The following is an 18,535-nucleotide window of genomic DNA, read 5'->3' as shown; positions in this document are numbered from 1 at the left end:
TGAAAATATACTTTAAAATTTATAATAGAATAATTTTAAATAAAACAAAGAATAATTTTTTAACCCATTTATCTGATTCATCTATAAATTTGCACTAACTTTGATATAAAAAATAATATTTTGTAAGAAAAAAATTACAAATTACTATAAAACTCCATCACTCTACTTAAATTATGTTTTTTCCATAACTCAGATAAAAAATTAATTTTATGAACGTAAAAAATTAAGGAATATATAGTCAGTTTTTTTCATCTGATTAAAATAATATCTCGAATCAAAATAGATTAAAATTTTTTTTGTTAATTTATAAAAATTTAAATTTCTAAATCACACCCATCACTATTTTAAAAAGGTAATTTAATATTTTACACCAAAATGAGTATAAAAAGTACTTTTTCGTTTAAAGAAAAATATTATAAATTTTTTGAACATGTAATTCACTCTCAAAATTTTATATTTTTTCAATATTCACTCTCTAAAAAATGTTATAAATATCTAAAAAATACACATCATTTTAGGAAAATTACATAATATCCTCAGATAAAGATCTTTTTCTGTTTTTAATTTGGTTTGAAACCCAATTTGTCTCCTTTGAATAAATCTTGCGTCGCTTTACATTTGGTTTCGGTATACTTCTTCATACTCCACTTAATAAAGTCCCTTTTAGGTTTTTGTTACTAACTTAATGTATTTTTTATATTTAAATTAACCCAATGTCTCCATTTTGAGTAAATATTGCGTGGCTTTACAATTGGTTTACTACCTGCAAATTTCATTACATAAATTTGTTAAACCCTATATGACAACCATCATGAAAGTATACTGTGCAATGCTAGAATACTTTAGCAGGTCCTTTTTCATTTGCTTTTATATAATACTCTTTATCTGTACCCTGTTTGGGATGAATCATGCTCTAATAAAGTATTTTTTGAAAACTAAATATTGCAAAAGGTAATTCATATTTGAATGAGTCAGAAAATGGTTTTGCTTGAATCATGACTATCTTGTATTTTAATTATCTACACGATGCTGATAAAGTAAGTGCATTTGTTAAGCTTATTGGAAATGATTGCTTTGTTTAGAATCCAAAAACTCTATTCAAAAACAGAGCACTATATATTAACCTATTCCATGCTAGTGTATTGATCTTTCCCACAGTGTATCTGCTTTATGGGCTATACTTTAAATCAGAACATCCCTGCTTATAAAAATACATATTAAGAATACCAATGCTTACTGATGACTTCTTTTCAGGTTTTTCACCAATTTGATATGCCCTTTGATGTTGCTATTTTGTTTCTAAGTCGGTATTAGTCCATGCATAAAGCTATGGTCATCATGTACTTTATTAGCTGCAGGTTACATAAATTTGTTAAGCCCTATGTGACAACCATCATGAAAGTATACTGTGCAATGGTATAATACTTTAGTAGGTCCTTCCTCATTTACTTTTTTATAATACTCTTCCATCTTTATCCCGTTTGGGATTAATCATGCTCTAATAAAGTATTTTTTGAAAACTAATATTGCAAAAGGGAATTAATGTTTGAATGAGTCAGGAAATGGTTTTGTTTGAATCATGACTATCTTGTATTTTAATTATCTACGCGATGCTGATAAAGTAAGTGCATTTGTTAAGCTTATTGGAAAGGATTGCTTTCTCTAGAGTCCAAAAACTCTATTAAAAAATAGAGCATTATATATTAACCTATTTCATGCTAGTGTATTGATCTTTCCCACAGTGTATTTGGCTTTATGGGCTGTACTGTAAATCAGATAATCCCTGCTTATAAAAAATAGATACTAAGAATACCATTGCTTACTGATGGCTTCTTTCCAGGTTTTTCACTAATTTGATATGCCCTTTTATGTTGCTATTTTTTTTCTAAGTCAGTATTAGTCCATGCATAGAGCTATAGCCATCATGCACTTTATTAACTGCAGGTCACATTTTTGTCAAATTATTTGCAACAATAAAATGTCAAAGTTTGACCAAGAAAGCTACAGCAATGTGAATAAAAAAAGTCTTACAAATTTGACAATAGCTAATTGAATATATCTTGCTGCTTTTACATGTCGAATGTATTAATCCTCTTGCATACTTTTTGAAATGTTAGCTGTTGTGTTTCTCCCAATGTAAAAGTAGTACCTTATGTAGTTCTTTCTAACCACTAAGCGGGATGGTATCATCTGTGTTAAATCAACTTAATTTTTCTTATAATCATTTTAAAGCACCAGTCTATTTTGAAATGCATTGCCTACATTATTGCAACCACCAACTAACTTGATATTGAGTTTTTTGCTCATTCAACTGTAAGGAAGCTGAACAAAAATTGTCTCTCGTATTCTATACGCTTTTGTTATGAATGTTAGTGTTTGCACAATGTGTTGATTTGAGTGGCTAGAATGTGGTATTATTTACACACTATTAGCTAGGGTTTGTGGTATGGTTACGTTTGAACTGCATAAACTCACTATGCCCTTAGTAAATGTATAGAACCAATTAGTACTAACCACACGAATTCTCTTCCATATCATTTGATTTTTCTTGGATTTCAAATGCATCTGAAATTAAATTTGCCATAGTACGAAATACTACTAACACTTATCATGTATAGTTAGTCCCACAAATTTATATGGGGCAAAAGATTTATTTGATATATATTGCCTGATAATTACTTTCACACAACCACAGTAATTGAAACATTGTGTCCTTATTTTTGGTAGTACAATTGCTGTTCTATCTTCTGCAAATACTGTTCAAATCAAACTTTATTGTGATTCCAGACTAATGCATTTCGCATTGCACTATTCTGCAACTACTCAGGTAAATATTATGCACTAATTCCTAAGATTTATCATGTATTCTTGAAGCATATAGTTTATAAGTAGTAAAAGATTTACCCGATAGGTCTATCAAATTTGCTACATACAAAAAGTTAACTTAATGATAATGATCATATTAGTTTTAAGGTTCATAAGTAGAAACTATCCTTCTAAATATTGTCTTAGCCAACTACCGTCATTACATAATATCTCAAACTTAATTATAACATATCAAATTTCAAGCAACAACTAATCTTGATTGAGTCCCCACCCACTTGAGTAATATCAATTGTTAGGATCATTAATCCGAGATTTCTACCTCTTGTCCCCCTTTTTGCTAACTTTATTGTTAGAGAATTGTCCTTCCTCATCAATGTCGTTCAGTATCAGTGGGGCAGACTTTAGACACCCGGGAGTTCTTTTAGCTAGAGTTTTGGACTTGATACTATCAACATACTCTTCCACCAAATCCTATATTAGCATATGTGTCAATAATAATCACACTTCAACAAAACTTCTTAATGAAAACATGGAAACTCTAAAATAATAAACTCTTACCATAGACAACTGAGGATCAGTATCAGTGTTAAGGTTGACCACATTTGCTGAAGTATCAATTGAGTTACTACACCCGTTTTCCTGGAAACACATTCACCTAGGCTCTACTTAGCAGTTATAGATCACAGTTCATATCTATCCATGCAACAAAAATCATGAGTTAGGATAAATTAGAAAACATACAGTAATATTCAAACTCGGAATGCTTTGGACTCCCTTGGATTGTACTTTTTCAATCAAGTCATCGTCATCACAGTATATACTTGGTCATACTGTTTTATATTGGAAGTTTTGACATTGATCTTGAATAGTAATTTCCTATCCATCATAGCATCAAAAGTTGCTAGATACTCATCCCCTCCAGACTCCTACAATAAGTATCATACATTACTTATAGACCTTGCTAGAAAATCTGTATAAACATTTCATCACTATACCCAAATGAATACCTAGCACTTCAAGTACCGCTGTCTAATCTTCTGAAATTTCAACACTAATACCGATATTAAAAGCTTTTTTAGTAACCAATTTTACTTAAATTTAACTATATCTAGTTATTGAACCTAATCGAGATCTTGCAACACAAATATTGATTGAACTTACCTCCTTTTCCATAATATTGTCAGCTGCCTTCCCACAAAGCTGGGTTATTTCTCTATCCCACAGCAGCAACGTCATACTCCCAGTCCCATCATATACCATCACTTCCACCTTAAACCTAATAGTTGTATATCAAAAGTGAGTATTAGTTTTCAAACAAAGGTTTGGCCGTATATTTTATTCCTTGGCCGAATAAAATTGTTTGGTAAGCATTTGTACCTGATTGCTGTAGTTCTATGGGTGTGGCTACATTTGCTGCATTTATATCGATTTCCAATTGGAGTTTCAACCTTCTTTGGACACTTTCTATATGCTTTATAAAACCAATCACTATTTCCAGCGTTTATAGAAACAATGCTCCCTACAATCCAAGTTGGACCTTCCTGAAAATTTAGAATATATATGAGTAAATATTTAATACATAACTTAAAAGTTTCATATAATTTTTATGTGAAATTTCACCTCCATGGAGAGTAAGACATCCTCTATAGATTTCACCACAACATCTCCTCTTTTCAGTTTATCTGTAGCAGACCAGCGGTATAAGATGTAACCTGACTTATTCTAATTGAAGTTGGTGGTGCACCACCTAGCAACCTGAAAGACATTTTAAAATCCATTACTGTATTGTTGCTCCAAAATGGAATGCATAGTTGTTACATATAAAAAAGTATTGGAGATACTCTAATTAATCGTATGGTTACCAACCTGTTTCGGAACCCCCACAACATCTGCTAGCTGGTCATCTATGTGTAGTTTGGAAACATCGAAGTGACTTTGAACAGATGTCTTTTCTGTTATAAATTATTAATATCTTGTAAAGTTTGCTCTTAATGTTGTTATTGATGGGATTTTTATTTGTTCACAAAAAACAAAACCTTGCACAACCCTAAACACATACCTTTCCACCTAGTTGCTCTGAAATACTGCAGCACGACAATAAGTGGTTCCATCCTTCCTTCCTCAAAATGTGGTAGTATTTGGTCCACCATACCACCAAATAGCACACAGTTAATCCTATTGTTCCTGACATATATTATAATGGATATTTTTATTTGTTCGTATCTATTGGTTAGGATCATCATTAAAAAATGACTATTATTAGTGAACATACTCGAGATCTTGCAACACAACCGCCAAGCGTCTTGTCTCTTTTCCTTTATTAGTGATTAAATATTTTGGCTCTTCCTTCCCAACAATCTCGCCAATAAGATCTATAAACCATAAAGACACCACAATAAAAATTAAAGAATGCTAAAGCAAAATGACTTGCATATAGCATGAATATCATTAACTATATTAAGTTAACTTACCAAAAAGATCATTATCGACCAAGCTTCCAGCATTGATGAGATGTGGAATTGTCCTAAAGCGAAAGGGCTGAAGTGGAAAACTTGTATTCACAACATGATCAACCCTAGTCCTATGTGAGAAAGTAAAGACCCATGTCCCTGGTATGACTCTCTTCATAGGATTGATTTCTTTAATTACAATAAAGTTGCTCATAGTGTACATCTGGAACTCAATAATCACTCCCCTCCACTTCTTCACCAAGGATTTTGGAATGGAAGCTTGAATCCTACCACCCTGCACATTATTAAGAATGCACACTGTAATCAAAATATTCATAACCAAAATATATTGATAGCTAGTAGTAATTAGTTTGTATGTACTTGCCTTACTATCTTGAAGAACCATTTCGATAGAATTAAGCTCCTTCAAGTTGAATCTATTAGAAACCTCATAAATCCTAATAACATGAACTTTAAAACTCCATGCAAGTTTCTTTGCATTAACATCTTCAACAAAATCATACGATTCAGCCATACTGTGTTCTGTTCCAACTAACAAACCTAGAAAGAATTTTTCTTTCTCACAGATTCAACCTCAGAAGAATAGGAAAATGGGGAGTGAACACAAAGCCATTTGTCTATATCTGTCCTTGAAATAGATATTAAATTTATTACCATCCACTGTGTATTATCTGCTAGACATTACAATTATCTGCTAGACATTACTTACTCAATTTATCTGAAGGATATTTTTATTTGTTTGTATATGGACTATTTTTTTCGTAGATAATAGGAAACAAAATTGCCAGGTGCCTAACTCGTTCAAACATAATGTATATGGACTCTTTTTGTATAAGCATATTTCTTTGCTTTGTAAATTGCCAGGTGCCCAACTCTAAAAGTAAACACTTGTCAACCACACACAACTCCACGTGTTGAGCATGGAATGCTCCACTTATCGATCATAGACCTTCTTACTACTCTCCTATTATATATTAATAGATAGATAGATGTGAAAGATGACACATAATAATAAAGGTTAAGCGGTATCATATCAGTTTAGGAATATGAGTATATGACTAATGTTATACTTGATTCTAACAGAGCCGGCAAAATATCAAATCAATTGTTTAAAAAATAATATACTATATATATTTTTTTCTTTAAGAAATAAAATAATTAGCAGCTAAAATATTATAAATTTTAGATAAAAAGAGAGTAGTTTGATATCATTAATTTTAAGTAACTAATTTGATATAAAAAATTGAATGATTTATAAATTTTCTTTTATATTTTTCCAAAGGATAAAAATCTTGTGACTTATTCAAAAAATAATTTCTCATCTAGTATATTTCACATTTTTTATGATTTTTTTTTTACCTTCAATCAAGTTATTGCAAAAATATAATGTGTGTTTGCGAGTTGAAAAGCAAAACTTTGGTAAAGAAGAATGATATGAAAAAATTAATCCATATAACCACCGGCAAGTATATTGGGTCGTATCAAGTAATAAAACTCACAAGAGTGAGGTCGATCCCACGAGGATTAAAGGATTAAGCAATCAATAGTTAGTTGATTATTCTGGTTAGACAAGCATAATTGAGTGAAGAGTAAACAAGAAATGTAAATGACTAGAAATTAAAGGAAAGCAATAAAGAGAAAGAAAGTAAAGGGAATAAATGTAAAGTGCAAGAAAATAAAATGCTGGGAAGTAAATTGCAAGGAATAGAAAGTACAAGAAAGTAAAGTGCAAGAAAATAAATGACGGAAAGGTAAAATACTAGAAGTAAAAACAGAAGAAAAGTATTGGGATCAAGAGATATTGCACTCTCAAGAACAAGAATTCTTATCTTCTCTTCAATCATGCAATCATTGAGCTCTTGGCAAATTATAAGTAATCAAACCCCAATCTCTTGGTGATTTGATTTCTTTTAACTTGATCAGTTGCCAATCTCTTGATCTAATTGGTCATGAGAAGAGATGAAGTTCAATTTCTGATTCAAAGACCACACAACCCTCAAGACCTCAATTCAAAGAGGTTATATGTCACGTACCAACTAAGAATATATTGATCAAGGGGATTATGAGAGAAGAGCCTCAAACTGAATTTCATGATCCCTCTCTCGAGGCTCACATGTAATTCAAGTAGATCTAATCCCTCTCTCAGTAGTAATTGGATCTACGAAGCACAAAGACTCTCTCTAAAGCAACAATGAAGGAAGGATTAAAGATGAAGAATGAAAAGAAATCAATCCATTGAATTGCAATAGAGCCCTCTTTCCTAATGGAAAGAGTTAGTGGCCCATAACTAAATATTTACAAAGTAAGAAAATGGAAGAGAAGAGAAGTGTATGTGAGAAGAGAAGAGTCCGAAGACCCTTCCCAGGATTGGTTACCCTACTTCTATGAAACTAAGGCCTTTTTATAGGCTCTCCTAAATTACAAACTTAAATGAAATTGAAAGAAAATTACAATAAAATGAAAATTAACTATTCTAGATGCTTCTTATGGACTTGATTGAGTAGTATGAGTGGGCTTTGCTTGCTTGAAGTTGAACCAAAAACTAAGTTTCAGGGTTGTTTGGGCGTGTTGGGCGTTGGCGCTTGTTGCTGAGCGTAAAATGTGAGCGCCAGTCATTGCGCGTACACATCAGGGGTTGTGCGTACGCACAGATCCCAAAATCTTCTTGAAATTTTATCAAAGGCGTTTGCTTCTGAAATGTTCTTTGGAGAGCATTGGGGGAGGGCGTGGACACTCCAAGGAGAACGCTAAGCTTGCCCAAGAATGACCCTTGAGAGCGTGAGTGGTGCTGGCGCTCTCCAGGAAGATGGCTGGAGAGCGCCACTTAGAGAGCGTGACACCTTCATGTTGATGCTTGTTGTGGCATTCTTGAGAGAACTTTGAGAGAGAGCGTGGCCTGGAGGTTGAGGCAAAGGGTGTAAGTGGCATTCTCCACAAAGATTGCTGGAGAACTTTGTGGAGAACATGGTTGATGGTTAATGGAAGTGGCGTTCTCCACAAATTTTTGGCTGGAGAACTTTGTGGAGAATGTGGGCACAAGTTTAGGATGGAGTTGAGTTCTTGAGGGTGTGGTGACAGGGTTGGTGAATAAATGGCCTTCTCCACAAAGTTTGCTGGAGAAATTGGTGGAGAACGTGGTCTTAAGGTTGAGTGATGAAAGTGGCGTTCTTCACAAAGTTTGTTGGAGAACTTTGTGGAGAACGTGGGCACAAGGGAAGTGGTTACATGGTTTGTGAGGTGTGGCAAAGTTGGTGGGTTTGACATGGCCTTCAGGTCTTGACTTGGGGCTGGCGTTCTCCTCAAAGTTGGCTGGAGAACGCCAGTGGAGAACTTTGTTGCTTCATGTTGGTTGTTTTTAGGTCTTTAAAGATGCCAACTATTTGTGCTCTAATTTCATGTCCACTATAGATTATTATACATCGTTGAAAAGCTCTGAATGTCAGCTTTCTAACGTAACTATAAGCACATCATTTGGACCTCTATAGCTCATGTTATGTTCCTTTGAAGAGGACAAGGTCATGCTGTCAGGATGTTGATGTTTTCGAGCAAGTTTGCTGGAGACCGCCGGACAAGAACGCCAGGCTTGCTTCCAGGGTGCATTTCAACGCCAGTTTTTGAAGCCCAAATTGAATTTTCATCCCATACTATTATATATCATTGAAAATTGCTAGATGTCTACTTTCCAATGCAATTGGGAGGGCATCAATTGGACCTCTACAACTTAAGTTATACTCCATTGAAGAAGGCATGGTCATGCTGATTTGGGTGCTGGGTGTCTTCATGTGTTCCTTTGCAAAGAATGCTTTGTTTTGTATTTTTACTTTCCAGTCCATCATTTTCTACAACATAAATTAAAATCAAAGAGATGAAAGTAATCTATGACTTAAGCATAAAAACACTTAATAATTAAGCATGATTTATTACATTTTGATATGAAAAAGCTAGAAAAACACAACATGATGCGCAATCATCACAACACCAAACTTAAACCTTACTTGTCCCCAAGTAGGAAAAGAATCATGCAATAAGGTTTGACAATTCAAGGTAAGAAGAATAGCAATGTAATGTTTATGGTTGGCTAGTTTCTTATGCATGCAATAATCACAAAAGGACTTCAAATGATTGATGTTTCTATCTAGCTCACTTTATGATTCTTTTCCTTATATTTCTTCTTTGAAACAATCCTTTCATTCTCTTCTTATCTTAGCTTCTTGGGTGCTTTGAACCATTTGTTGAAAGCTACGACTTTAAATGCTTTATTTTCAAGTATTACCACTTGATACATAAGCACCACAAGCATTTAATTAGAGGACTCTTTTAAGCTCATTTGTTTCTTTTCTTTACTCTCTAATCCTTGATGCTCAGAGCCTTGAGCTTTGAGAGAGTGCTCTGCACTTGAGCCTGTGTAAGACCCCGAATTTTTGAAAATTAAATAATTAGTTATTTATATGTCATTATATTATTGTAAAACCCGGTTAATTAACGGCTAATTAACCCATAAATTAGAATTTTGTCTAGAGGGTTAAAAATGTGATTTTTATGGCTTAATATGATAGAGGAAATTAAAACGAGAATTTTGATACAAATTTTAAAGAAATCGGCCCAAGATTGGACCAAACGGACCAAACCGGGCCAACCGGACCCATATTGGGCCCTTGGCCCAACCAAGCTCAACCAAAAACCCTCATTTCAGCACTCTCTCTCCTCCCTTAAACCCCAAACACGTTGAGCAGCCATGGAAGGAAAGAGAACTCTTCCAAAAACATAAACCTTCACTTGATCTTCAAACCACCATAACTTTTGATCTGGAGTTTTGATTGCCGCACCGTTTGTGGCCACGCGTTCACCGCGACGAGCTCTACAAAAATTACTACTTTGTTATTGAGGTAAGCCAAGATTTTAGTCCAGTTTTCTCAGCCTTAAATTCAAATTTTTGGAGAAAAAGTGTTGAGATTTTGGACTCTTTGATGTTATAGGATCCAACTAGCTTGAAGGAGAGGCTTAATCTTGTCTCCTTGGTCCTTGGGTGTGGTAAGATTCTCAACCCTAATGGAATTTGTTGGTTTATGATGTTTGAGTATTGAGTTGTTGTGTTTGGATGTGAAAATTGTGGCTTAGGTAGTGTATATGTGAATATTGAAGCTTGATTAAGGTCTTGGAGAGCTTGGAATAAACTTTTGGGTGCTAAAAATCTGTTCTTAGAAGTGTTGAAGCTTTGAGAGCTTGTGGAAAATTGATTTGGAGGTGTTCCGGGTTAAGTGGGAAAGCGGCTAAGGTATGGTCTTGGTTTCCTGTATCTAAAATGTAATGTGGTATGAAAACTTAGGCTAGAGGCCCTAAGATAGGATTTGAATGGTTAATGTTGTTGAATGGTTGAGATAAATTGTGTGGTAATGTATGTGATTAATGAATATTGATATTGTGATGGTCTGATGCATGATAGATATGCATGTTTTGATATATGCTAAATGATTGATTGAGGTTGAATTATGGGTGAAACCATGTTGATGGTGAGGATGATATTGGTTGTATGTAGTGATGGTTGATTGGGAATGGTATTGTTGGAAATTGGGATGAGGAGATATATAAAATATGATATTGTGATTGAAACTGAGTTATTTGATTTAGGTTGGTTAAAATGGTGGTTTGGTGGTTGTGATTTTGATAAAAATATTAACATATGAGTTGAGGAGGCTTGAGGTTAATTTTTGGTATGTTTTGGTTGGTTTTGAAAAGGGTTGAAATTGATTTGTTTTGAAATGGAACTTTGTGGTTTTGTTTAAAAATGTGGTTCTTGGGCTTACTTTGACGGAGCATATCTTAGTCTCTGGATCCCCAATTTGTGTTAAACTTGTTTAGAAATGAAATTGTATCCGAGATGTTTATGCCGTTCGAAGAACGGATGGAAAATGACTTTAAACGAAAAAGTTATGCCCGTCAGAAAATTGGGGTTTGAAATTGGAATTCTGTAGCTTTTTAACTTAGTAAAATTTTAGGCAGATTGTACACCCACGCGTACGCGTAGCCGACGCGCACGCGTCGCTATCAAATTTTCACTACTCCACGCGTGCGACTGGCCGACGCGTATGCGTCGATGTGCTGATTCAATTGCCCAGCCAAAGTTCTCGAGAGTTGTGCGGGTATTGTGCTAGTTTTGTGCGTGGGGCACAAAACGCACCCACGTGTACGCATGGCTGACGTGCAGGCGTCACTTTACGTTTCTCCCATCCACGCGTGCGTGTGGGCGACGCTTACGCATCACTGTAACTTTGCTGCTTTCAACGCGTGCGTGTGGGGGATGCGTACGCGTGACCCCGTTTTCACCCCAAAGTTGATTTTTGAGTTTTCAAAGCCAAATTTCAGACTTCTAAACCTCTGATCTCACCCCTTATGTCTTAAATCCTTGTGATATGCCTAGCAATGGAAAGGAGCTAGGGAATGTGGTAACATGTGGATGAAGTAAGGAGAGAATTAATGATGAATAATGATCAAAGATCATTGTATGAAATACGGAGGATGATTGTGGAAGTGCTTTATATGCCATGAGCCAAATGGCTGTAATTGTTAATAAATTGGCTGGTTATGGATTGTATTATGAGCCGAATGGCTGAGATATTGTCGAATTATGGTTGAGCTATTGTTGAATTATAGCTGAGTATGATTGCATATATGCGTATTGAATAAAATGTGAATGTTGCACTTCCACTATCTGAGATACGAGTTTCCCTGGGTGAAAGCAGTGGCTAGCCACCACATATTCCAGGTGGAGACTCGATACTCTGCTGGCCCTATGTCGTAAGTGTGGCCAGACACTGTGAAAGTTCCAGATGAGCTCCCCCCGTGAATAAACACCAGTGTGGGTGTTGTGAATATGTATTGATGATTATGATTGAGTATAACTCGAGTTGGGGATGCACGACAGAGGGATAGTCCAATGGTTAGCTACCAAGACTTGTCAGGTTGGCTTTATAACCGACAGATGAGACTTATCAGCCATTAGGACATGCATACATCATGTGCATTATATGTGAATTGTTTGGAATGCCTAATTGACTGCATAATACCTGCTAATTGTATAATTGTTGTATCTGCTTCCTATTTGTGCATTTCCTTGTTGATATAATTATGTTTGTAATATCAAATTACTGATGGCGGTTGGGAGGTCTGCAGGACTTGGAAAGGGGAGTGTTAGTTAGACTGAAGAACTTTAGTCAGTTGCCATTTATGGTTTAGTCTGTTTATAAGTTTTGATTTATCTGTTGGAAGTTCTAGGATTGCCTTCGGCTTTTCCAAGACATTACATGTTAGATATGTGGGTACTGTTACCATACTAAGAACCTCTGGTTCTCACCCATGCGAATTTTGTGGTTTTCAGATGCAGGTCGTTAGGCTTCTCGCTGAGGCGTGCTGGAGACTTCTGGATTGGCGAAGATCCTTGGTTCTCGGGATTTTATTTTGGTTTTACGTAGATACTTACTATCTCCACTAAATAATTATATACTATTTTGACTCCTCTTAGAGGTTGTTTTGGAGAATAGGTTTTGGAAATTGTCTCTGGGTCTACCTTGAGTTTCTTACTTTATATATATACATGTGTATATTTTAATGTTCGGACCGGTTATCTTCGTAAACCGGGTCTTGAGTTTTGATATTCGTATCTTTAGCACTCTCTTGTTATGGATTCGTGTTAGTCTATCCTTTATCTGTTTCGTTACGTTATCGATCGGAGTGTTGCGATTTTCAATTTAACGGTTTTGTTCCACCCATTTTTCTTCAAAAGCTCCTAGTTATAAACATTTTTCACACTACTATATGTACTAAATTTTATTTCTAGAGGTCGTAATACCTCGCTACCTCTGTCTTATGACTTAAGCATAAGGCTCTGTGTGGTAGGGTGTTACATTATGGTATCAGAGCAGTTCGTTTCTGTAGAGCCTGAGGGACGGACTGACTATGCTTCTGTGCATTCGCTGTATATGTGTTTATGTGCTATTGGAATATCTAACTGATATACTTGCATAAACGTTTGTGAGCATGCATTTGGGACTTTGAAACACTAGACTTCCGATATTGAGACTGATCAACTTGATATCGATTATTTGGTGTGTATAGGAACCAGATGGCGCCTCGTGGATGCGGTCGAGGTCGTGGGAGAGGTCGTACTAGTGCTCAGGGACCGGGGATCAACCCAAATGACCCAGTAAACTTTATGGTGGAGTTGGAGAATATGGCTGCTACTATGTAGGCCACTGTGGCGGCTCTTGGGCAACAGATGAACAATAATGACAATGGCGATAATGAAGCTCAGGGCCCGATGACACTAGCAACTTTATTAAAGGTTAATCCACCTAAGTTCAAGGGAACCACCGACCTGACTAAAGCCGATACCTGGTTTCAGGCTATGGAGCAAGCACTGCAAGCACAGTTGGTACCTGAAGAGCAGTGTGTTGAGTTTGCTACCTACCTGCTCACTGGGGAAGCATCGCATTGGTGGCAGGGGACTCGATGTCTTTTGTAGTAGGGTGATGACTCTATCACTTTGGATGCCTTCTAGGTGGAATTTTATAAGAAGTACTTTCTGAATTCTGCTAGGACGGCCAAGGAACTGGAGTTACTGCAGCTGAAGGAGAGTGTTATATCCGTATCTGAGTATACAGACAAATTTATGGAGCTATTCAAGTTTTCTCGCATGTGTCAGGGAGCTCTGGGAGACTTTGAGGAATGGAAGTGCGTTAAGTATGAAGGAAGGCTCCGGAGCGATATCTTTAGCTCAGTGGGACCAATGGAGATATGAACTTTATCAAAGTTGGTGAATAAGAGTACGGTTACTGAAGGGGGTGTAAAAAAGGCAGCTGCAGAGAGAGGAAGCCATAGGGAACCATTCCCACAGAATCGAGGGAATAGCTTTGCTCCTAGAGGTTCGCCTTTCAAGCGGGGAGGCTCTTTCAGGAGGCCCAACAACAATAACTCCCAAGGGAAAAGGTTTGGGAAGCAGCCTCAAAATGAGCAAGCTTGTGCTAGGTGCAGGAGTCACCATCCGGGAGCCCTGTGCAAGGCCGGATGGGGCTTGTGTTATTCTTGTGGTAAGGCGGGGCATAGAGCCTCAAACTATCCGGAGAAGTAGAAGCAAGGTGTAGGGCGAGTACAGCAGCCTGGTCGGGTGTTCACCACCTCAGTTGTGGGTGCCGAGGGATCCGAAACACTTATCCGAGGTAACTGTGAAATGGCTGGTCAAATTTTAATTGCTTTATTTGATTCGGGAGCAACACATTCATTCATTGCATTCGAAAAAGCTAGTGATCTAGGATTGAAGATTGTAGTTTTAGGTTATGACCTAAAGGTGTATAATGCCACCCATGAAGCCATGGTAACTAGGCTAGGATGTCCGCAAGTTTCATTTATGGTCAAGCAACGTGATTTTATCCATGATTTAATCTGCTTGCCAATGACCAGTATTGATCTTATCTTGGGTTTGGACTGGTTACCTAAGAACCATGTTCTGCTCGACTAATCTGCAAAATCGGTGTACTTTATGCCGGAAGATACAGAAGGGCCGGTTGTGTTGAATAGTTATTACTTGAACTCTATGATGGTGAATTGTTTTGGGACCGAATGTCAGGGTATTTTGTTGTTAACTGCGGGTGTTTCGGGTGATGATCAAAGCTTGGAGCAAATTCTGGTTGTGCGTGAGTTTTCGAAGGTGTTTCCCAACGATATCGATGAATTTCCACCTAACCGAGAGGTGGAGTTTGCTTTTGAGTTGGTGCCTGGGGCCGGACCAATCTCGAGCGCTCCTTATAGGATGTCACCGCTAGAAATTGCTGAGCTAAAGTCTCAGTTAGAGGATCTGTTGGATAAGAACTTTATCCGACCAAGTGTTTCTCCGTGGGGCGCGCCAGTGTTACTGGTAAAGAAGAAAGACGGGAGTATGCAGCTCTGTGTAGATTACAAGCAGCTGAACAAGGTCACAATAAAGAATAAGTACCACTGCCGAGGATTGACGATCTCATGGATCAGTTACAAGGAACCGGGATTTTCTCCAAGATCGATTTGCGATCCGGTTATCACCAGATAAGGGTGAGAGGTGAGGACATCCGTAAGACCGTTTTCAGGACTCGCTATGGTCATTACGAGTACACTGTAATGTCTTTTGGGTTGACAAATGCTCCTATAGTGTCTATGGATTATATGAACAGAGTTTTTCGTCTGTTTCTGAATAAATTCGTTGTTGTCTTCATTGATGACATACTGATTTATTCCAAGACTGAAGAGGAGCATGCAGAATACTTGAGGACCATGTTGCAGATACTAAAGAAAAAGAAACTCAATGCAAAACTGTCTAAATGTGAATTCTGGAAGAGTGAGGTGAAGTTTCTGGGTCATGTGGTAAGTAAACAGGGGATAGCTGTAGAACCTTCTAAGGTGGAAGTAGTGATGGAATGGGGACGACCAACCTCAGTAACTGAGATAAGGAATTTTCTGGGCTTGTTTGGCTACTACCGGAGATTTATCAAGGGCTTTTCGCAAAAAGCCTTGCCACTGACAAGGTTAACCCTCAAGGATGCGCCGTTTGTTTGGACTCCTGAGTGTGAGGAGAGCTTCCAAGTGTTGAAGCGAAAGTTGACCACCGCACCTGTGTTGGTGTTACCTGAGCCGAACGAACCATTTGAGGTGTACTGTGATGCCACACTAAAGGGTCTAGGGTGCGTGTTGATGCAGCATCGTAATTTGGTCGCCTATGCCTCATGACAGTTGCGACCTCATGAAATTAACTACCCTACGCATGATTTGGAACTCGCTGCGGTTGTGTTTGCCTTGAAGGTATGGAGGCATTACCTCTATGGGGTTAAGTTATGAGTTTTCTCTGATCACAAGAGCTTAAAATATCTCTTTGATATGAAAGAGCTTAATATGCAGCAGAGGATGTAGATGGAGTTACTGAAGGACTAAGACTTTGAGTTGAATTACCCTCCAGGTAAAGCGAATGTAGTGGCGGATGCATTAAGTCGGAAGTCGTTGTATGCTACTTGGATGATGCTTTGAGAAGAGGAGTTGCTCAAGGCATTCGGGAGTCTGAAGATTGGTGCTCAAGAAGTGTCTGGAACTCTATGTTTGAGTCGATTACAGATCTCAAGTGACTTTAAGTTCGAGCTCCTAAAGGCTCATCAAAACGATGACGTGTTACCGAAGGTGTTGCCAGCTATTGAGCAAGGAAATCAGTGGAGAGTGTCAGAAGATCAGGATGGGCTATGGAGATTCAAGGGTAGGATCATTGTGCCGGATGTTGGGACTTTGTGACAAGATATCTTAAAGGAAACACACAGAAGCGGATTCTCTATTCACCCGGGGAGTACTAAGATGTACCATAATTTAAAGGCGATGTTTTGGTGGCCGGATATGAAAAATGACGTGGCGGAATATGTTTCAAAGTGTTTAACCTGTCAGAAAGTAAAGATCGAACACCAGAGACCTTCCGGGACATTGCAACCTTTAGAAGTTCCGCAATGGAAATGGGAGAGGATTGCGATGGACTTTGTGTCTGGAGTGCCAAGGACTAGGGCCGGTTTTGATGCTGTTTGGGTGATCTACACTCTTGAGGAGTTAGAACGCTTGTACATAAAGGAGATTGTGAGACTTCATGGTGTGTGACCTTGGGTTTTCTACCAGTAAAGAAATTCATAGAAACGGTCGCGTTGTAGATATAGTCTCTAAACCGACAAAAATCCCTTCGTACAAACATTTTAGTTGTCACAAGTAACAAACCCCTTTTAAAATTGATAACTGAGTATTCAAACCTCGGGTCGTCTTCTCAAGGAATTGCAGGGAGGTATGTTCTTATTATTGGTTATGGAAATTGTAAATTTGGGGGGTTGAGAAATTTGGAGCTTGGGCAATGTGCACAGGTATATTTAAATGACAAGTAAAATAAATAAATAACTGTAAAATAAGCTTTTGGCAAGGTATGAAGACTGGAGGTCCTATCCCAGTTATCCTTATCAATTGTAATGAGAATTGGATTTTTCTCCCACTTTATTAACCTCTAACTATGAAGGTAAGTTAAGTGGATGAATTAATTCTTGAAGAATTCCAATTCTTAATCAACAATGAGTTTGATAACTCAAGAGTTACCAATTATTTAACCAAAGCCAAAAGGAAGAAAATGTGTAAGTTAAATTGAAAGCACTTATAAATAGAGCAAAGCAATCTTAAGTCTGAAATACCTCAAAAATATATTGAATAGAAAATCAATCTAAACATAGAGAGTCATAAACAAAAGTGAGAAAATAAATAAAAATAAAGAACCTGGGATTGAGAGTCACTCCTAAAACTAAGAGAAATCCTAAATCCTAATCCTAAGAGAGAGGAGAGAACCTCTCTCTTTAAAAACTACATCTACTCCTAAAATTGTGAATGTGTGAGAGCTTCCTATGAATGAATGCATTCCCCCACTTTATAGCCTCTAATCTGTGTTTTCTGGGGCGCAAACTGGGTCAAAAACAGTCCAGAATTCGCTGGTTGCGAATTCATTTGCGCTAATTTCGGTCACTTGCGACGCGGTCGCATGGATCACGCGGTCGCGTCACCTAGCGTCAGAGGAACTATAGCATATTATATATGAAATCGAAGCTCCAGACGTTATCTTTCCAACACAACTGGAACCGCGTCATTTGGATCTCTGTAGCTAAAGTTATAGCCATTTGAGTGCAGAGAGGTCAGGCTGGACAGCTTAGCAATTTCTCCAACTTCTTGCATTCCTTCCACTTTTGCATGCTTTCTTCCCATCCTCCAAGCCATTCCTGCCTTATAATATCTGAAAACACTTAACACACATATCAAGGCATCTGATGATAATAAGAGAGGATTAATAATAAGCAAATATAAGATCAAAGAAGCATGTTTTCAATCAAAACACATAATTAGGAAGGCAAATGTAAAACCATGCAAATAGTATGAATAAGTGGGTAAAGAGTTGATAAAATCCACTCAATTAAGCACAAGATAAACCATAAAATAGTGGTTTATCTACCTCCCCACACTTAAACATTAGCATGTCCTCATGCTAAGCTCAAGAGAAACTATAAAGATGAAGAGGAATAGCAGGATGTATGAAATGCAACCTATCTATATGAATGCAACTATATGCCAAAAAAAATATTTCTACCTACTTGGTTAAAAGTAAATAAATTCTCCAAGACAAATATGAATCAAATTCCACTAAATTCAAATCATACAGTGAA

At 37.0% G+C, this 18,535-nt stretch overlaps 2 protein-coding genes across 2 annotated transcripts; one reads left to right on the top strand and one right to left on the bottom strand.

Moving 5' to 3' along the window:
* On the bottom strand, positions 3,142-5,811 carry LOC107605622. The gene is made up of 10 exons (XM_016307562.1): positions 5,662-5,811; positions 5,298-5,571; positions 5,099-5,198; positions 4,886-5,010; positions 4,693-4,778; positions 4,204-4,367; positions 3,988-4,102; positions 3,648-3,752; positions 3,385-3,465; positions 3,142-3,297 (listed from the first exon to the last, which is right to left on the bottom strand). The coding sequence occupies exons 1-10, from the start codon at positions 5,809-5,811 to the stop codon at positions 3,142-3,144; spliced, it is 1,356 nt and encodes a 451-aa protein (XP_016163048.1).
* On the top strand, positions 13,417-14,091 carry LOC107605614. The gene is made up of 3 exons (XM_016307550.1): positions 13,417-13,497; positions 13,543-13,787; positions 13,890-14,091. Exons 1-3 carry the CDS (start codon positions 13,417-13,419, stop codon positions 14,089-14,091), a joined length of 528 nt encoding a protein of 175 aa, XP_016163036.1.

This window comes from Arachis ipaensis, chromosome B01, assembly GCF_000816755.2.
Source record: "Arachis ipaensis cultivar K30076 chromosome B01, Araip1.1, whole genome shotgun sequence".
Taxonomy (NCBI): domain Eukaryota; kingdom Viridiplantae; phylum Streptophyta; class Magnoliopsida; order Fabales; family Fabaceae; genus Arachis; species Arachis ipaensis.
The sequence above is the reverse complement of the archived record's forward strand: the minus strand, read 5'-3'. Positions and strand labels throughout refer to the sequence as shown.

Excerpts from the sequence above, each read along its gene's own strand:
- LOC107605614 (XM_016307550.1), top strand. The coding sequence starts at position 13,417 with ATGGCGCCTCGTGGATGCGGTCGAGGTCGTGGGAGAGGTCGTACTAGT. Across the intron at positions 13,498-13,542 it reads GGATCAACCCAAATGACCCA|GCCACTGTGGCGGCTCTTGG; the intron begins GTAAACTTTATG and ends GCTACTATGTAG. Across the intron at positions 13,788-13,889 it reads ACTGGGGAAGCATCGCATTG|GACGGCCAAGGAACTGGAGT; the intron begins GTGGCAGGGGAC and ends GAATTCTGCTAG.
- LOC107605622 (XM_016307562.1), bottom strand. The coding sequence starts at position 5,811 with ATGGCTGAATCGTATGATTTTGTTGAAGATGTTAATGCAAAGAAACTT. Across the intron at positions 5,572-5,661 it reads TGGTTCTTCAAGATAGTAAG|GGTGGTAGGATTCAAGCTTC; the intron begins GCAAGTACATAC and ends AATAATGTGCAG. Across the intron at positions 4,103-4,203 it reads CATAGAACTACAGCAATCAG|GTTTAAGGTGGAAGTGATGG; the intron begins GTACAAATGCTT and ends TACAACTATTAG.